A 20,798-nucleotide genomic window follows, 5' to 3' on the forward strand; every position below is an offset into this window, starting at 1 on the left:
GGAGGCGAGAAGCGAGCCGAGCTCCGCCGCGCCGCTGAGCTGTGCTGCAGCCGGACGGGGTGCGCAGCCCCCGGCTCCGCCCGCTGCGGAAACACCGCGGGGCGCCGCGCATGCTTCTGACCCCTGTCCACACACAGCCCCTTCCGCGCCGTACGCAGTGGCACCGGCCCCCACGGGCAGCGGAGAGGGTTTGCTGGGGGAGAAGGTGGAGGCCGAAGACTGGTCCTTCTCCGAGGCTGGTCGCTCTGGGCCCTCTCCCCGGCCCTGCCCCAACCCTCCGCTACCCCTGGGGCAGGGCCGGGAAGGATGGCACAGCTGCGAGGCTGGCTCCTGCTCACACACACCCACTCCGGGGCTGTCCCGGCCTTTTTTCTCCCTCTGTTGTGTCACTTCGGAGGTTGTGTTGAGCTTTGGGGTAGGTCTTTGGTTTGATTATGTTCTTTTCCTTGCTTTCAATTTTCTTTGGCAACAAGTGCCGGTGGCAGGGCAGGGAAGGCCTGACCCACCCTGTCCGGGAGCTGGAGGCAGCCCCCGGTTTTGTGACACCCCCCGACCCTGTGGGGTTCTGTGAGCGGGTCAGCATCGCCCCGCCGCTGGGAGGGGAGGCCGGCTTTCTGTGGGAGCCCTCGGAGCCTGCCTGGGGGTTGTTTTTGGCTGGTGGGCTGGGATTCCTTTTCTCCATCCCCCTTCACGCTTCCCTGCGGGGTTTCTTCCTCCCTCCCAGCACTGCGTGTACCTTGCGGGTGAGGTGAGCCGAGCCGAGCCGAACCGCGGGGCAGGGGCCGCTCCTGCGGGTCCGGTCTCCCTCCTCCGGGAGGGCAGGGGTCCCACCTGCCAAAACAACAATAACAATAAAGGCGGGTGGGGAGTGTTGTGTCCCCGTCCTCCCTCCCCGTTAACGCGTCCGGACCACAAACCAACCGGGCTGCCCTGGAGCAGGGCTGCTGCTGGCGTCTGCCGCCTCCTCGCTAACGGGGACCTGAGGCCGGGGTCTCCGCGCCACCCCAGACCAGCCAGCCCCTCCCGGGAAGTGGTTCTGGGGGAAAACCCGTGATCCCCCTATCTTTCCCCCTTCAGTGCCCTGCAGGCCGGGGCGCGCTGCCACCTGCCAGGGCTCAGTAGTTGCGCGGGCGCGGAGGGCCGGCCGTACTCACCCGGGCGACCCCGGGGCTGCGCCTCTTGCTTCGCGCTCGCTAACCCGGTCCATCGATTTGTTCCTGGAAAACGCGGCGCATTCTTATAGCAGCCACGAGCAATTAATATTGCATTAACCCGATTAAAAAAAAAAAAAAAAAAAAGGCAAAGGGAAAAAATCCGCGCCCCGCCGAAGCCATCCATTATTAACGCGGGGGTAATTGCAGACCCGAGACGTTGGGGGTGTGCGTGTCGTGGGGCAAGGCAAGCAAACAGGGGTGTGACAGTGTGTCGGGAAGGAAGGGAGGCCGAGGGTGGCTAATATTTAATTTCAGGTCTGTGGTTTTCTAATTCGAGATTAAAAGCAGTCACGTCTTTGAAGCCAGACACTTGGTGTAAATGTACAGTTAAAATATTCTATTCCAGCGTCCCCAGGCAGAGCTCTGCTACTCCCAGGCTTCATTAAATTTTAATTATCATCCCAGACTGGAGCAAGGGAAGAGGGGGAAGACTGTCCACCTAATTGCAATTGATAAAGGCAAGGAAGCCGAGATCTTATTCTCGCCGTGCACTCACAGCAGTTGTTGTTGTTGTTTTAATGCGGGCAAAGCCCGGCGAGGGCAGAGTGAGAGTCTCCTCCTATAGATCTGCTGTATACAAAAGATGCACGTGAAGGAAAGTGGGAAGTGATGTTATGGATTATGGAGGGGGGTACACACATCAACTCTTGGACAGATCTGGCGAAAGATCAACGGAAGAGCCAGGGACCCTCATTAGCGCTCGGCAGCTTATTGTCTCCCAAAACAAAGCACGGCGGGGCCTCATCCCCTCCCGGCCAGGGCAGCGGTGCCGAGCGGCAGCGGAGGGATGCCCGGTGCCCGGCCTGGCTCCTCCGGAGCCCCCTCCCCCCCCCTTCCTCCGGTTCCTTCCTGTCCTTTCGTTTGTTATAATCTGCATGTGTTGGACAGGCAGGTACTGGGGGAAGTCGACCAATTGCCTCAGGTTTTTAATTTTGGGAAACCAGAGAGCAGTCAATCTTCAGGCAGTAAAACGTAGAAAAAAAATAAAACCCACCGCGTTTGCTTTCTAAGCAGCTTCCTATTATCACATCGCCACTTAATTTTATTTCCATTCTCTCCAAGTTAAATAGAAAGCCGAGCTCACAGGGGAGCTGCCATGTGCCTACAGACTGGGGATGTCAAGCAGAGACTCACTGTGCAAAGTTAATTTCAATTCCCGAGGAGGATTTCACATTCTCGCTCGCTCTGACCCACAGTAATTAGCTGAGATAACTAATGATTACTTACTTATTCCTTGTAATTATCTGGATTTAATAATTCGCTGTGTAATTTATTAATTCGCCAGTAATAGCCTTTAAGTGAATGGCTCATTTAAGAGGGCGAAGCAGCAGTTCAGGGGCTGTTCTTCGCCCGCTGCCTGCACCTGCTGACAGTTTTGGGGGGCTCTCTGCTTCTTTCAGGGGTCCCACTGGCCCAGGTCCCTGCCAGGCTGGCTTGCCCTCACCCCTTTTTCCCACCCTCACGACCCCATGCCCGCAGAGGTTGTGCGGCAGGGGAGCATTTTTCGGGGGGGGGGGGGGGAGAGAGGTCCGACGGGGAGCTCAGACCTGGGGCTGACCCTTCACCGGGGCGCGCAGACGCGCGCAGGAGTGCGCGGGCTCCGCTGAAGGGCAGCGCCGCCCCTTCCCAAAAAGCCGTCCTGCGCCTCCAGCCCCGGCAGGGGCTGAAGGAGAAGAAAAGCTGCGCTGAGCACCTGCGGGAGCCCTGCGTGCCCGTGGGATTTTATGGTACCGTAGCAATGACGGTAACGAAGCGACAAGCGCTGGCCATGCCGAGCTCGCGGAGGCGGACCTGCCTGGGCCGGCCGTGCTGGGAGGGGAAAGGACGAGGCGATGCCTCTGCGGCCCTCCGCGCCCGCGGAGTCACCTCCCCTGCCGTGCCAGCAGGCCGGCACCCTCGGCGTGCCCAAGCGGCTTTGAAGATGCATCTGGAGCTGGTGACTGGGGGGAAATATGAATATTTAATAGCGGTTGGTGGATGATCTCCTCTCCCCCTCCCCTCCTCCGCCGTCGGGTTTCCCCGGCTTTTGTGAGCGCCACGCGGGGAAATTACTTTCTTCATCCCTTCTTTTTGTTTTTATTGTTGTTTTTTTGCTCGTGCTCGTGCATGGCACTTTGGGCTGCCCCGCGCCGGGAGGCAGAGCGGGTCGGGCAGCGGGGGCACGGCGGGGCACCCCCAGACCTACATACCTCCCATACATACACACACATCCCCCACCAACCTCCACGCACAATTCTGGCCACGCACACGCTTGCCCACGACAACCTAGGCGCTGTCCATGGTGCTTCCCGCACCCTCGGGCCACTCTCCTAATTCCCCCCTCCGCAGCTCCGCGATTTGGGGGACCCCGACACCACCCCTTCGGCTCCGAGGCCTGAGCGAAGCCCCGGCCCGGAGGCGGCGGTGAGCTCGGGTAGAGGGTTTTAAAGCATGAGGCTGCAAACGCGTTTGGACAAGAAAACGTTAAAACCCTTTTTCCCTTTTTTTTTTTTTTAATGAAAGACGATTCAACAACATTTAAAAATAACTTAGTACATTACTCGAATAAATAAACCTCCTATTGACCAAAACAAAAATAATCAAACGAAATCGGGACATGTACAGAACTTAAGACTTCAAAACAGCCTCGGATAGAACAGCGGTACAGCAGAATCTGTAAGAATATATCTATATGTTCTTCAGCGCCAATGAAATATTTACAATCCATACAGGGACCCAACCGAGTACCCTCTGTTTATTGTTGTTGTTCCAAATAGAAATGTACCAAACCAGTTGTGAATTTACAAGCAGTGCAGCATAGCTCCCTCCCTTTCCTACAAATTGAAATTTGGCTTTGCTACAACCAGACCTCCAAAAGGGACTTTTCCTCCGTGGAAAAGCATTGTGATTAAAGGTAATAAATAACCGACCGACCGAATAAATAAATAAATAAATAAGCAACCGGATAGATAGATAAATAACCGAACCAGTCTGAATCCCGTCGCGATACATCTCTGAAATTGAGAAAGACGGATATTGTGCTGGCAAGGAACCCGAAGCGACAACCCCAACACCCTCCCTCCCTCCCCTCTGTCACCTATGCGGCCGCGTCCTTTCTCGCTCCGGGAGCAGCGTGTGCTGGGGACAATGTGGGAATCCCCATTAAATATGTAACGCGGTAAACAAATACCTTGGACAGTGAATCAGGCTACACAAATAATGTAGGACATCTACTACAGGGTGCCGACGCCGTACGAATAAGAATACTCGCCAGAGAAATACCTTAGGTTTAGGTGACAATTTACAGATGGCCAAAAGGGACGTTCAGAAGAAGAGAAAAAGCTCACGTTCAAAAATCCTACCAACACAAAATATTTGATTCTCGCTATCCTTTTTTTTTTTTTTTTTACTTGTATGAAGACTTAGATTAAAGAGGTGTAATTAATTAGAATGAGCACGAAATGAAGTTGCTAGAGAGATAAATTAATAATTTACAAGGGCTTGTTTGGCAGTAATCTAATAATAGCTTTTGAAGACCAGTGAACACAGCAGGATCAGCTCTTTCCCTAAGCGTTATAACTTCAGAGAAGGAAAAGGATTATAACCACAGTAAAAATATATATATATTTATATATTTATAATACGCAGTGTAAATGCAGAAAAAAAACCCTGCCTTTTTATCATCATCATTATTCTTATCATTATTATCATCATCATCATTTACATCAAAATACTTTCGAGACGTCTCTCGCAGCGCGAAGCCTCGACTCTAGGTTCTAAGTTTCGGTCCCGGGGAAGCCCTGGCGTCGCGGCCACGCCGCTACGAGGATTTCCCTTCGCGCTTGCACCCAGGCGAGTTCTGTAAGAATAAAAACCAGCGGTACTTGCCGGGCCGGGTCCGGGCGGCGGCTCCGCGGGGAAATTCCCCCAGAAAGTTGGGCGCGGGGCGGGCTGTGGAGTGGGCTGGGGAAGGGGGGCTCCTCCTTTCCTTGCTTTTTTCGTTGCTGTTGTTTATATATATATTTTTTAATTATTATTATTATCTGTTACGGTGATGCTGTTGGCTCCCCGCGGCCGCGGCTCAGATGCCAGCCGAGTACTTCATGCGCTTCTGCTTCTGGCGCTGGTTGCAGAACCAGACGCGGACCACGTTCTTCTTGAGATCCAGCTTCTCGGCGATGGCGGCGATCTTCTCGGAGGAGGGCCGGGGCTGGAGGGCGAAGTAGGCCTCCAGCGAGCGCTTCTCCGGGGCGGCGATGGAGGTCCGCTTGCGCTTCTTCTCTGCGCCGCTGAAGAGTTCTGGCTTAGCCAGCTTCTCGCGGTGGGACTTCTCGGCCTCCTCCAGCCAGGCCTGCAGGATGGGCTTGAGGGCGATCATGTTGTTGTGGGAGAGGGTAAGGGACTCGAAGCGGCAGATGGTGCTCTGGCTGAGGGAGCCCACCCCCGGGATCTTCAGGTTGGCCAGCGCCGAGCCCACGTCGGCCTGGGTCACCCCCAGCTTGATGCGGCGCTGCTTGAATCGCTCAGCAAAGGCCTCCAAGTCGCGGGGGTCTGCGTCCACGTCGCTCATGCAGCCCATGTGGGCGGGAAGCCCGTGGCCGTGGGCCATGCCCAGCGCAGCCGGGTGCATGGGGTTCATGCCGGCCATGTGCGGAGCATGGCCCGGCGTGGAGACCACGGCGCCGTCGGGGCCCGCCATGGCCCCCAGCGCCAGCCCCGGCGTCAGGTGCTCCAAGAGTTCCCCCTCCAGCGCTTGGTGGGGCTGGTGGTGGTGATGGTGGTGATGGTGGTGGTGGTGGTGGGTGCCCGACAGGGCGGACGGGTGGGAGATGGGCACCGAGGAGGAGGAGGCGGCCGAGGTGCAGGGGATGGTGTTCATGGTGTGGTAGGTGGCGTCCGGCTTGAAGGGGCTGTGGTGCGGCGGGTGGTGGTGGTGGCTCTTGCTCGGGGAGACGATGTCCACCGCTGCCAGGGCTTCGGCGCGGGCCAGCAGGCTCTCGTCCAGACCGCCGAATATATTGCTCTGCAATTGCAAATAGAAGGCACACATAACGCTCAGCAGGGAATTCGCCTCCCCGCGCACTCCGCCGTGCCACTAAAACCTTCCCAGCATGTTAAAAGAGAAATCCTGGAGCAGGGGAGGAGGGGGGAGGTTGGAGAAGGGGGGAGGAGAAGAGGGAGCGAGCGGGGCGAGGGAGCGGGCGCGGCGCGCAGCCGCTCGCACAGAGGCAGCCAGCGGCGGGCAGACGGGCGGACGGACGGGCGGGCGGGCGGACACACACACCAGCCGCACGCAGCATCCCAGGTCATAAAAATTAATACGGGCGGCAGGAGCCGCCGCATGCATAAGTTGGGCGAGCGCCCGGCGGCGCCGGGTGATTTGCTGCGCGGCCATGAAAAAAACATCAGGCGGATCCGGGGGCCGCCAAGGGGTTCCCCTTAAAGCGGGGCGGCGGGCGGCGGGCACCTACCGGAGGGGCGGGCAGGCAGGCCCGCCGCATCGCCTCCGCGCCGCCGCTGCCGCCGCCGGAGCCCGAGCCCGAGCCGGAGCCGGAGCTGCTGCTGCCGGGTCCGGAGCCGCGTCCGGCGGAGCCGCTGGTGCCGTTGCTGCTGGGGGAGCTGGCGGCTGGGGCGGCAGCTGCGGCGGAGGGGCAGGGCGAGGCGCTGTGCAGGGCCGAATACTTGGTTTCGTGAAGGCTGCCGCTGCCACCGCCGCCGTGGGGGAGGCCGAAGGGCTGCTTGCTGCTCAGGGACATCATCATGGTGCTCGCCGCGGTCCGGCCCGCCGGTAGGCAGCCGCCGGAGGAGGGCAGGGGCACGGGGCCGGGGGCCCGGACCCCCCGGAAAAGCCACAGGAGCCCCGGCCCCTCCCCCCCTCCGCGCCTCCAAGCGCGAAAAAGTAAAAATATAAAAATTAAAAAAATCCGACTCGGCCCCCGCCTCCCGCACGAGCCCCGCCGGGGGGACGCTGTCGGGAGAGGCGGCTGCGGCGAGCCGGGGATGCGCGGGCTGCCTCCTGCCCGCCCTCCGCTCCGGCGCTCGCCGCCGTCCGCCGCCGCCTCCGCTCCGGCGCCGGCTCTCGCCTCTCTCGAAGTGCCCTCCCCGCCGCCGCGCCGGTGGGTTTTACTCTCTCCCCTCCCTCCCCTCCCCTCTCGCCTGTCACTACAGCCCAACTCCTCGGGAAGGGCCCCTCCGCGCCTGCCTCCTCGGCCCCGACCCCCCCGCTGCCGCTCCCTGCCCGCCCCCCGCCACCCCCATGCTTACTCCGGCACTCACGGCCGCGCAGCGCCCCGCAGCCTCACAGAACGGGGAGGGAAAGAGCCAAAAAAGAAGGGAAAAAAAAAAAGAAGGAAAAAAAAAGGCGCGGGGGAGGGGAGGAGCCCCCGCCTCAAATCTACCGCCATGAAATAAAAAAAAATAAAATTAAACAAAACAAAACAAAAAAAAAAAAAAAAAAGAAGAAGAAAAGTCCCGTCCCGGCTCCTCACAACGACCCCGCACCCGGGGAGTGTTCCGGGAGCTGCACTGGTCCCGTTCTCCGCTCCGGGGGGGGCGGCGGAGGGGAGGACAGGGAGAAGCGTCCCGGGAATGTCTCCCTCCTGGTGTCCCCCTTCCCCGCAGGCGGGGAGCTGGAGGGATCGTCCTGCAGAAGGGCAGCGCTGTCCCGGCAACTTCCCCCTGCCGCTGCCTTGGAAAGAGGAGAAAAGGAAAAGAAATAAAAAGAAGAAGGGAAAAACAAAAGAAAGAGAAAAGAAATCGGCGAAAGTCAATTTTACTGGCAGCGGCCAGGTTTATTTCCATGAATTTCACTTTGCAGCAGAAGGTTAAAATAAGTGCTTAGGTGTTTAATTTCTCACCTAAACAGCAGACTTAGTAATTTTAAGGGAAATAAATAAAAAAAAAAATTACATTGTATCAGCTCTCACTGTCGCCAGCTCGGAGAAACGAAATAAATCAAAGTTAAAAGCTTGAGTATCATTTAATTATGGTGCGAATAGCGCTTGGAAAGAAGTAGAACAACATCTCTAAACAAATTATGGCCGGGCCAGGAAGGAATTATTAGATTGAAATTTCATTTAGGCTCGGGAGACACAGCGCTTCAATATGTAATCTGTTATGCCTCATCTGATTTGTATGCTTAATTCAGCTTGACGAATTTATTAGTTTTCATAATAGTAAAAAAATTGAGCAGCACTATGGGCTAATGCATTGTGTGTACTATAAATTGTATGTCACCGTTGAAAGGCTGAAGTCTATAGAAATCTTTTATTAATGACAACATAGGAAAGAGGATTTTCTTGCAAGCCTTTAAGGAGTTCATGCCAAACCTCTGCGCCTCGCGTCTCAGTAGGCTATTAACATATCGTCATCTTAATTAGGCTACTTCATGAGTGATATAATTTCAAACTTTAGATTATGTTCTAATTAACAAGGGTTGTCCAATTTGCTTCATCTTCAAAAGGCTTTTGGCTTGTCTAATTACTCGAAAGCACCGAGCATCTCCAACGCCCGAGAAAAACCATCAAGAATATTTTTGCCTTATTTCACTAGACCCGGGCAGGGCCCAGGCAGGGCGCGGCCCACCCGTGGCAGGCAGGGGCTGGCGGGGAGGAGGCTGCCCGTGCCCCCGCCTCTCTCCACCTCCCTCCGCGATCCCGGCCGCTCCCGCACTCCATCCCCTGCCGCAGCCCTTCGCGCTTCAGCCCTGGCTTGCCAGGAGGTGCGTGCGGGCGAAGGAGGGAAACCTCCCGCTTCCTGATGGAAGGGAGAAAGAGAGGTAAAAAAAAAAAAAAAGAAGAAGAAGAAGAAAACACTTCGTTGGCGCCGGGTCCGCGGAGCCGTGGAGGGGCTTTGCCCGTCCGGCTCACCCGCTGAACTTCGGCAGAGAGAAGGGCGAGGATAAACCCCCTCCACGTTATACATTTAACCCCTCCCGCACGGAGTTTAATTACTCGCAATAGTTGTTCTAATGTATGCTGTCACACGGGAGAACTGAGAACGCATATCGTTAATATGAATTAATCTTGATTTTAATAGCAGCTGACAACCCATCCTCCGAAACGCGGAGCGCTCACCGCCGCCCCGAGCGGCCGCGCCCGGGGTGCAGCAGGGTGCGGAGCAGCGCGGTGGCACAGCTGGGAAAACTTTCCTCGGTGTCGGGCTCCGGGTGGCCCCATAGGGTCCCCGCGGAGGCCGCTCCTGCCGGTGGCACCCCAGGAGAAGGGGACTGGCTGAGGGCCGGGCCCCGCGAAGCCCCGGTAACCCGCTGCCCGCGGCCCCGCCACCGCTGCCTTTCCCTATTGCCCCCGTTTCCTGTGGTTTTGGGAGGTGTTTGTTTGCTTTTGCTGCCCGGCTGCACCCTCTGCCTGCTGTGGCGAGGGACGCCCAGGAGAGCGGCAGCAGCGGTGGAGCCCCCGCCGCCCCCCAGCAGCACGACTGTCCTCCGGGGCCTCGGGCACCACAGCCGGCTCTGAGCACCGTCGGGCCTCCTAAATAAAAGGAGAGCCCTCCCTCTCTTTGCCCACGCCCACAGCCTGACCCACGCAGACATCTGGGGAGAAATCACTGTCGCCTCTCATGTATCCATGTTCTGATTTACGATTAAAATTTAAAGACGCACATTCATATTTTACCGAACCTAATGCGCCCTATGAATTTTTAATCCATGAAGATGCGGGCTACACTTTGAGCAAACTCTACCTTTGTTGTGAGCACGGGGCAGCACCAGCCCCAGTTCTACCTGGGGGGCTGCCCCTGCAGCCTCCCCGCCGCTCCCCTGGTGCTCAAGAGGGGACACCCGCTCCCGCCTCCGCGGGTTCAAACGGATGGCTGCAATCCGCGCCGTGGCGGCAGCTACCGGAACAGGCCGCCCCGTCGGGCCGCACCCCCTGCAGCCTCGCCCCCTTCAGCCCGGCACCGCTGCCTGCACCGGTTCCGGCTTCCCCTCTCCTTCCCTCCAAATCTGGTTTCTGTATGGGCAGGCACCGGGGATGCAACCTTGGCGGGGCCCCGCCGCCCCTCGGCCTCGCCGGGGCCGCGCCGCCGCCGCAGGCAAAGTCAAGTCACGAAGTCAAACTTAAAGCCCGGAACGATCAATGAAGACTTTTGCCGTCCGTGGCGCCTCGTGCTTCCTGGCACTAAAATAAATGCAAGAAATCGAAACTTAATTACTTGAAAGAAATCCAGAAATCCCTCTGCATAATTTATCCAGACATTTTCGTGGCGTTTGTGTTGAATGCATGCGTTTAACACCGCAAGCTCCCCTCCCCGACGCCGCTCCCCTCGGCAGGCAGTGGCGGGCCAGAGGTCGTCCCGTCCCGGCGGAGCCCCGGGCTCCCGGACCCCGCCAAACCGAGGGACAACGGAAGGAGTTGGGGGGCTCTCTGGAGGAGATAGAATATAGCTTGGGGTCGTCCGGCGCTGAGCTGAGCCCTTCGCCCCGGCTGAGAGCATCTCCGGGGGCAGGGATGCAGGCAGGGCGGTGTGAGATACCCACTCCTCACCGCCTGCGACGTCTGAGCCCCGAGTAAGGCGCTAGGCAGATATTTCCTGATCAGGAGTGTCTGGTGTAATGGAAAGTGCCAATAAAGTAACTCAGTTATGCTGATAAACTCCCCCCTTGTCTTTAATGATACTCCCGTGGCCTCCTCAGTCTTCCTTATGAATAGGGTATGACACCTGCGAGCTGGGGGTACTACATTAACTGGCAATGCAGCTCTGGCCTCCTTGTTTGCCATCTAGCTCGGCTGATGGGAGCCTGCTCGGTGCTGCTTCTGCTGAATTCATTAGGACTGGGAGTCTGCCGGCTCGGGAGCAAACTTTATCACAGACACCTCATCGAGAAGTTGAAGTAATGTTATGAAAGAATGAAAAATACATTTGGGAGCTGCCTGGAACTGAAGTACGTTTTGATTTAACTTACATTAACAGAAACCTAATGTAAAAGTGAAGGGATCTAACAAAACCATTAATAATTTAAAAATAATTACAGATAGTCTATCCTTACTATTCATAACCACTCAACATTTTAGACAAAGAAAGCTGAACATTCTTTGTGGGAGAAAGATGTGAGCAGACTGCTAAGCAGGAGCCATTTGGGTCACACTGCCTGTCCTCTGCTCATGTACATACATGGCATGTTCTACACTGTACTCAGGGCACCAGCCAAAAAGTACTTTTCCAGGAGGGAAGGTGAAAGCTGGCTGGAGGTGGAGGCAGGTCCTACCTCTGTGCAGGGCTTTCTGGCAGGTATATGGCAGGGATTTCAACCCCTTCTTCTCGCTAGAGTTGCTGTTTGAGGTGGGCCTGGTCTGTCATGGGAGACCAAGGGTGCTCACACCTTCTTGGGTTCTAATGAAGCTCTGACAGCCTTGGAGGCTTTGGGAAAGACCTTGTTGTATCTGTAGCTTTGGTTAACACTAGTGGCAACGGTGACCCCGTGCTGTGCCACCCTATTAAACAACAGCTGATATCAGCACCATACATCATCTGTTTGGCTTGCCATGGCTCCGTACAGAAGTTATTTTCAATGCATCATTTTAATTCAAGTTTCCATCGTATGCTTTATAGCTCAAGGGCCTTGAGCATCCTGCAAGGCCAAGATTTTGCCTGTGTTTCTGTTCATTTGTTGAGGGTTTTTTTTTTGAGATACACCTGCTGTCCAAACGCTGTGTGAAATCAAAGCAGCTGGATATGTAGCAAACTTCACTGCTTTTCCTTACAGATAAGTGAAAATTGTAAAGAGGAAAATTCACAGGCATAAAGTGCCTACTAAAGGAAAAGAAATACTGGACAATATGAAGTAGATAAGAAATTCAGTTTTAACTCTCACAGCAACCTATCTTACAAATAGCCTCACAGGTGGGATCCCTTCCTAACCACTTCCACAATCACTCCTTGCACTGAGAACATTAAGATCTCAGGGATCATTAAAAAAATAATCCTATAAATCACACTGCAGATGTCCTTGGGACTCTACTCTTGCTGATTTAGACAAAACCCCGGTATCTTAGATTATCCTTCATTAATTATTTTCATTAATTTCCCTTGTTATGGCTGTATTATCACAAATCATATTCCAAACACATCCCCTAATTAAGCAAAAAATTCCTCCTCACCTCTGTATGCCATTTAAACGGAGCGATGAGAACTTGTGTGTTCAGCCTTGTGCCCAGGGGCTGGTGGCAGGCAGTCCATGCAACAAAAGACAGTGTTCATATGTCAGTGATCTTTCGAGACTTGCTCTAACTCACAGAAAACATTTTGATTTTCCATTTGGTCACCAACATGGGCACGTTCTCAGTGCAGAGCTCTCAGCCCTTCCAAATGTTCAGTGTCCTCTATCTTCTTCTGCAGTGTTTTGAAGGTAAATCTGAGTTCCTCTTCTTCCATCGTGAGAGGTGTTGGCTGATGTCTTTATGCATGCCCAGGATTAACTAGGCACCATCACAGAAAAACTATGACAGGTGATAACCATTGAAAATGGTGATGAAAACATCACATTTCTGAGAAGGCTGTCACCAATGTATAGGTGCCATTTTAAAAGTGATTTAACAGTTGTGTCACTGGATTGGTGTTTGTAACTCAGAGTCACTAAACAGTGCTAAAATACTTCCTTAGCTAGACAGCATTCTGTGGCCCCATGTGAGAGGTGTATAAGGTACAGCTGTGGTATTTGGTGTGCAGCATGGCATGTTCTGTGCTTTCCATGGGCAGTTTTGGTGAGGTTTTGCATGGACACATCTTGCTTCTTGAAAAAGCAGTGGAAACTGTGAATTAACCCTTTCTCTCTCTTTGACTATATGTCCATATGATCAGACGATGATGAGACTCGACCCTGCTGATAAGGCAGGCCCACTAGGACCAGTGTTTGCTAGAAATACTAGACACATGGTGAAGCATCTGTTCCCACAGGACCAGGCATGCTGAGCTCAGACTTAATCTACAGGCTCATCCTCCTTGAAAACCAGATTTTAGTAAATTCTCAAAAAATATATCTGTGCATAAGAGCAATGGTAATGGTGTGTGTGGGGGGGGATATGTCCACCTTACATGTGGGCATAGATGCTTGTCTACATTTTATTCAAAGCTAATCACAATCTTCTTCTTTTTTGGGAGGTTAAAATTCAGTAGAATTGCATTCCACCTTCCCTACAACCTTTGGGCACACATCAAAGCCCTTCCCTTCACACACAGAGCATGGGCAGATATCTGCCTGTGTTTTCCTTTCCCTTTTTATAAATGAAATTTTGTATGTTCTGAAGACTGTTAATACAATGAAATCATATTGTGAAATGCCTCTGCAGCTGCTACTGACATTTCCTACTGGAAACAGCCTGTTAGGAGTATGTTGTCATGTAGCTCTTCCAGTCTTGAAGCAGCAATTGAATTCCAGTGAAATCTGTTACCAAAGGCAATCAAACTATCAATGGGAGGTTTGGCAGTAACATCAAACCTGATGAAATGATTCTGTGTTAAGAACTCCAAAAACACACACAGAAAAGGGGACAGAGCAGAAAACAGGACTATGAAAATAAAGACAAAATAAGACAGAAAATAAATGATACCCAGGAAAAAAAAAGGGGGCAAGAGATTAGTAACTGACTGACATAAGTAGCCGATCTAATACAGTGTTCAAAATGCAGGCTGCACAGTTGTCTGTAACACAAACTCCTGCAGAGGCATTTACTCAGATGAACTCTTATCCACATCTCCTGGTATACGTATTTTGCTGAATTGGGCTGAACTGAATTTGTGCTTAACCTGTTTACTGATTGTTTTGACTGGGGAGATAGCGGATAATCCAAAGAGGCTGTCATTTTAAAGCTTTCAAATATCAAGCTGCATACGTCCACGTGCGTGCCTGTTGTTGCTATGTATATATGGTAAATATAGCACCAAATAGTATTTTCACTTGTTAACTCTTAGCAGTGACGTAGCCTGGCAGGTACCCTGACACAGTGAACTTCTTTGAGCAAAATACATTTGTTTCTCTTGTTTCAGCCAGCACATTTTCCTGGAGTAAGTCAACTTGCTGCTGCACATCCAGGAGATGAAGGCAACACTTTCTAACACGTCCCAGCATCCCTGTCTTTCCCAGTGACTTGAGCTCCCAGTGTGCTTGCCTGTTTCTGGAAATATTCCTGCTGGCTTCATACGCTGTAGCCCAAAGCAGGCCAAAATGGTGGGGCTGGTTTTTTGGGTGTTTGTTTTTTTTTTTCTGCTGGGGGGGGGGGGTGGGGGGGTGGGGGGTGGGGGGGTGGGAAGAATTTATTTATTTATTTATTTATTTTAGTTCGATACATTTTTTAATAGCATTTATGGGTATTTTTGAATGAGAGTGCTGGATCTGACAAAGCTTTTACCATCATTAAAACCTGTCTGCTTTAAGTGCTGATAGCTGTGGAATGGCTCTTAATAAGGAGGGATGGACTCGGGCGCGCTCTGCCCGTAGTCTGCCCGTGGTGGTGACCAGCGGCGCAGCATCGGCTGGGGGGAAGACGCCAGTGTCCCCAGCGCAGGGTGAGAAGGGTGCGGGTGGCTGCTCCATCCCTATGGATACAGCTGGGGCACTCTCCGGGGGGCTGCTGCCTGTTTTTTCCCTGGAGGCCAAGGCAGCCCAGACGCCGGGAAGACGGGCTCAGGATCCTCTCCTCTCCTCTCCTCTCCTCTCCTCTCCTCTCCTCTCCTCTCCTCTCCTCTCCTCTCCTCTCCTCTCCTCTCCTCTCCTCTCCTCTCCTCTCCTCTCCTCTCCTCTCCTCTCCTCTCCTCTCCTCTCCTCTCCTCTCCTCTCCTCTCCTCTCCTCTCCTCTCCTCTCCTCTCCTCTCCTCTCCTCTCCTCTCCTCTCCTCTCCTCTCCTCTCCTCTCCTCTCCTCTCCTCTCCTCTCCTCTCCTCTCCTCTCCTCTCCTCTCCTCTCCTCTCCTCTCCTCTCCTCTCCTCTCCTCTCCTCTCCTCTCCTCTCCTCTCCTCTCCTCTCCTCTCCTCTCCCTCCCCTCCCCTCCCCTCCCCTCCCCTCCCCTCCCCTCCCCTCCCCTCCCCTCCCCTCCCCTCCCCTCCCCTCCCCTCCCCTCCCCTCCCCTCCCCTCCCCTCCCCCCCCTCCCCTCCCCTCCCCTCCCCTCCCCTCCCCCGCAAACCTGCTGCAAAAGATGGAAGATTCCTGTAGATATTCACTCTCCCTATTATCGTGTTTTAGCAGGGGAGAGCTCTCTACACGTGGCTGTTGTTTTCACAGACTTGTAGGTAAGCTGTATCAGCACAGCCCTTATAAATCCCATTTTCACCAAAGATTTATGATATAACTGTAAATGCGTGCTCTGGACTGGTGTTTTCCATAGAGGAGTTTAGTGAGGGATCTTATTTTTAGAGGGTTGGTGAATTTATTTTCTATGCCTAATTGACATAATAAAAATGGATGATCTTTGAGGGGACAGCAGACTTCTGAACCTGCACAATGTCTTTCTTGGTAGTATTTTGATACTGATTTTATGTGTGCGTTATAGTGGTGTGAGAGGTAGTGACAGTGCATCAGGCAATAGTAGGAGCTGCTGCATGGGCTCTGAACCTACCAATACCGCTATGTGTGTATAAAGTGGTCAAGCTGGATAAAGAGGGAGGGAAGAAACACTCATTCTGCAGAGGTACATGGCTAGATTTGCTTTTATTGATTCCCTTCAAGCCAGAAATAACTGAGTGAATTGAAGCATCTTTGCTGAATTAACACATATGTGAATGCTCTGAACATTTCAATGTTCTTAAGAAATTCAGCCATCCTGGGAATAGCTGGGTAGCTTTCTTCTGAGAGCTCAGGTACACCACCTCCTGTACTGTTGTTTGGCAAGACTGCCTATTTTAAAGAGGCCATCCAAAGTTACAGCTGGTTTTTAAGCCAGGCTGCATTCACTATTCCATTTTGTGTGGTATTGCCATACCTGTTTGTTTATTTTTTAATCATGGTAACTTTTTGTGTGTGTGTGCAAATCAAGGTGTTACACATGAAGTGGTGGAAAACAAGAGATGTTTGTATCTGTATGAATAGTGGCTGCATTTCCCCTTATTCAGCGACTTCATGCACTTAAGGTGCTACAGGCAACTGCAAAGCAAAAGCTGTGGAAATGATAAATGAAAGCTGGGTGGTGCATTCTTCTTTTTGTGGCAAAGCTCCTTCCAAGTCAGACACCAGCCATCAAATGAGTTTTACCTGAATCTCCAAGAGGGACTTAGGCTGTACTAGCGCTACTAAAATTAAGATGCTGCTAAGTGAAATTTACAATCTTGTTTTGGTTTAGCTTTTGGGTTTTTTTAAATGAATTTTTGTTTGTTTGTTTTTGTTTTTTCTTAAAGAAATAACTGAAAACAGAAACCATAAAATCTTAGTTGCTTAGTGTGTATACACACTGTCATGTTTTGAAAATATCACCCCTCTTTGTATTATGCAAGTGGAAATTCCTGTCTTATGTTAGCCCATGTTAGTATGAATTCTGTGATGAGCCAAAGAGAAGTAACTGTGGCCTGAGTTGTCTATGTCTGCTTCGGATTGCTAAAAATGTCCTGTGCTGTTCAGAACTTGCTTGAACTCCACTGATAGTTTATGCTTATCTGCAAATAACATTTATTTTTTGTTTTTAATCTGCTCCTAATTGCTATAATCTGTCATGAAGACAAACCATCAAACCATTTTAAAGCAGGTAGGGGATAGCGGGATCTCAGGTGATGGCAGTGCAGGGTGTGAGCAGGGAGCATAAGCCTTCTGAAGATAACTTGTTTTTCAATTAGGCCTATGTTTCAGAGGAAAAGCAGTAGAGAAGAACAAGAACCTGGTGATGGAGGGTTAAAAATAGACTACTAAATCGTCAGAATGAAGACTTTTGTTCCTCTAGTGGGATGAAAGTTAGTGCTGTAGGGGATGGTGTTTTTAAACTCTGTTTTCATTAATCCTTGCCTCTGCAAATGGAAAATCTTTTTTTTCAGGACTGGTCCCAGGGGCTGGTGACTGATGTTTACTACCTTCTACCTCAGGTCCCACACACTTAGTTGACTTGTTGATACAAAGTTGTCTTTGTGTTCAGCTGAAGCATTTAATCTCATACCAACATCTGAAAAGAAACAAAACAGAAGAGAACTATAGAAACATGACAGCCTGGGCAGGAGGAAAAAATATGAGTTAAGTGGTTGGGGTGAAGGTAAGGGAGCATAGTTGCCCTGTGTCAGTCATTACTTGCACTGCTTAATGTACCCCCTGTAGTGACACTTGGATGCTCCAGCACTGAGCACCCATACGATGACTGGAGAGGTTCCTGATGGGCAGAGGTTTCAAGGTGCATGCTGCCAGTGTGTGCCACCAGGACCTTGTGAGAAGGGTGAGCTGTCAAGCAGGAGGACAAGTTTAGGCTGGGTTAATGTGATGGCTTTTTTATCATAAACTCAGCTGATAACAGTAAGTCTGACTCAAGCATGGGTTTTCGTAACTGCAAGGCAGAGTCCCCAGAGATGGTGTTAGGTGTCTGGGTTCAGTTTGTTAGCTTCAGTGACTGTGGGTGTTTTAAGTTTGTAATTTCCAGAAGCAGTTAACACAAGAAAATGAAACACTGACTCAGTGAGGTGAAGCAAATACCATACATTTCAGTACTTACTCAAAAGTTACTTTTCATCCCTGCACTTGGCTAACTCTTCAGGAATTTCTTTTTTCTCCCTATCAGAATTGAATTAAACAAAGATTTTAGTCCCACTTCTTTCAAGACCATGCTCCAGAAAACTCTGAACAAATGCGCTGTGGCTAGTAATGACAAACAATGTGTTTGGGGGTTAGAAAGAAGCCACTGAACTTTGTTTTCTATTTGAAGCTTCTGGCTGGTTCCAAGTTTTGGGAAGCTCAGGCTGTGTTGGCCCAGCTGCTATTCAGCCTTATAATGGCCACAGGCCCACCTTTCCCATCATGAATTCATGTTTAGTGAGAGTTTAATTGCAAAAAGCTGAAATTGGATACTAATCCCCTGTGTGGAGTATGTTGGAAACTGTCCTGTCGTTCTTGGAGTAAATTGAACATAGTAGGTTTGGCAGTAGGTGCATTTGGTCTTTGTTACTTTTATAAGAAGCTGAATGACAGATGTTGATGCAGGATAATTCCTCTTAATTCTAAATCATCAGGTAGCTTATTTAGTAAGTAGGATGACACATGAGCACGAAGCTGCCTGCTCCTTTTCAGGCAGGGGTGGGTCCTGGCAGAGCTGGGCTGTACCCATGCCTGGTCCTCTGAGCCATCACTGGGGCTCAGCTGCAGGATGGTGCTGGGTTGTTGGCTCTTCAGAGCAGCTGCTGTCTTGTGGTATGCCTTTACATGCTGAAAAGCACAACTGTGCTTGCTTCTGGCTGGGGTCTTCAGAGGCTGCTGCGACACCAATAAGTAAAAGTTAATTGCAAATTTATTTCCACGTAGCAATAAGGGAAAAACACTTGGGGCCAGTTTCCTTTAAAGAAAAGGGGGGAAAAGCCTGTTCTACACTCATTTGATTAACCCATGCTGTTAATCACTGCCAGGTTTATGAACCTCTATTATAAACTTGTTACTCTAAGGGGTTTCAGTTCAGTGATTGAAAAACAGCTTTAGGGCTTGGGTAGGTAAGAGTAGCAAGAAGTACAAGTAGAAGCACTGAGCCTTTGAAGAGGTGTATAAATAATTAGCAACATATTTCATGTGGACTCTCTCGTTGAGATACACTGTCAGACCTGGGATTTTATCAGAACATGATGAAAATATGAAGAGCTCTATATTTATTCCAGCATAACAATGCTGAAATATAAAATAATTCTATTAGATGCTATTTTAGGTCGCAGGTAACAGCTCTGCACTGCTGAACTGCTCTTGTATGTGCTGCAGTTTCTTCAGAAAGCAGCGAGTGTATGAAAGGTTCTTTACACTCTTGTGTCTTTTGAATCTTAGATCCATATTTCATGGTTGCAAAACATACAACACAGGTGAAAACCTGAACTGTATCTTAATAAAGCAAAGTGATGAATAAATAGTAGCCCATGCACCTGGTGCAGGGAAATACAGCTGGTAAAATAGAAAACAAAAGTGGGAATTTCTCTAAACACTCCAGTGGAAAAAACCCAAACCTCTAAACCCTCTAGGACATGTACCCATGTATCTCACTCAGAAGTGACAAAAGCTGTGTTCTTACTAATAAACAATCACAAATCTTCCTAACAAAATACAGGTACCTGGAAGTTAATGGCATTGTTAAGTGTCAGATACTAAGCACAACACTGCTTTGACCATGGCTTGGTCTAGCACCATTCCAGTTGGTTTGGGTTTGGTTTTTTGGTTTTGCTTTTTCCCAGTTCATGTGGTGAAAGTGCTTTTTAGGGCAAGATTTCTGCTCTCCCATTTTCAAACAGTAATCCTGATCTCTGGGGAAAAGCCTCAAGCCCAGCTGTTGCAGATGGCTTTGCTCATTCCCATATGGAGGAGGATTTCAGTGGGCATCAGCAGGAGTTTTGTCCAATTAAATTCATTTTGGCAGTGTTGGCAGGTGGGTTTGGGACCCGTTTGAGAAAGCCACGTGCTCTAATGCAGAGGTTATTTTAGCAGAAATGCAACTGTCTCTGCTATTTTTGGAAATGCTAACAGGACTTCAGCAAGGTCAGGACTTTGAAACTGAAAGCTAAGATTAAGTTCAGTTGTTTATAGCACTTTATTAACCTGAACAGAATCAAGATTTCACTCTTCACCTTTTTCTATCAAGGCTTTCTGCCCAGCTTTGAAGTCTGGACGAATGAATCAAATTCAAAGAGTGAACTTCATTTTGCCTCCAGTTTGAATGCTTGGGACTGAGTGGTGGTAATCTTGGTGCAAGCCCATAGGGCAGTGAATTTCTAAGTGGCGGACATAAGGCATTTTCCACCCCCTCTACTTTTATTAGGAATTGTATAAGCTTGTTTAAATAATGATTACAGGTTTTTAGTTGTTTTTAATTTTAGCTTTAGTTTTTAATAGCTGTCATGGGATCTTATAATGCCAGATTGGAAGGGACCTCAAGGGTCATCTGGTCCAACCTTTCTTGGCAAAGCATGATCTAGACAAGATGGCCCAGCACCCTGTCCAGCTGAATATTAAGAGTGTCTTATGTTGGGGAATCCACCATTTCCATAGGGAGACTATTCCAACGGCTGATTGTTGTCACTGTGAAAAATTTTCCTCCTGTGTGCAGTCAGAATCAACCTGGGAGTAACTTGTGCCCATTAACCTCATATTTTCCATGTGACCCCTTGTAGAAAGGGAGTCTCCATCTTCTTTGTAGCCACCTTTTAAATACTGGAGCAGGGTGATAAGGTCTCCCCTGAGCCTTCTTTTCTCAAGACTGAACAAACCCACTTCCCTCAAACATCCCTCATACAGCAGGATCTCCAGTCATTGGATCATCTTTGTGGCCCTTCTCTGGACCCTCTCCAGCCTGCCCACATCTTTTTTCATTTAGTGGGGACCAAAAATAACTAGAATGGAATAATGACATCTTTATTTCTGCTGGTGATGCCCTTGTTGATGTAACCCAGCACCCTGTTGGCTTTCTTTGATGCAGCAGCACACTGTTCACTCCTATTGACCTT

At 50.8% G+C, this 20,798-nt stretch overlaps 1 protein-coding gene across 1 annotated transcript; it reads right to left on the reverse strand.

The window, feature by feature from the left end:
* Window positions 1-3,686: 3,686 nt before the first annotated feature.
* On the reverse strand, window positions 3,687-6,331 carry POU4F2 (POU class 4 homeobox 2). The gene has a single exon (XM_061465643.1). It carries the CDS (start codon window positions 6,241-6,243, stop codon window positions 5,275-5,277), a length of 969 nt encoding a protein of 322 aa, XP_061321627.1. The 5' UTR covers window positions 6,244-6,331; the 3' UTR covers window positions 3,687-5,274.
* Window positions 6,332-20,798: the final 14,467 nt, after the last annotated feature.

Source organism: Pezoporus flaviventris, unplaced genomic scaffold (assembly GCF_033815535.1).
Source record: "Pezoporus flaviventris isolate CSIRO_AGI_PZ_B2104156 unplaced genomic scaffold, CSIRO_AGI_Pfla_v1 ptg000002l, whole genome shotgun sequence".
Classification (NCBI taxonomy): domain Eukaryota; kingdom Metazoa; phylum Chordata; class Aves; order Psittaciformes; family Psittacidae; genus Pezoporus; species Pezoporus flaviventris.

Coding starts and splice junctions, on each gene's coding strand:
- POU4F2 (XM_061465643.1), bottom strand. CDS start 6,243: ATGTGTGCCTTCTATTTGCAATTGCAGAGCAATATATTCGGCGGTCTG.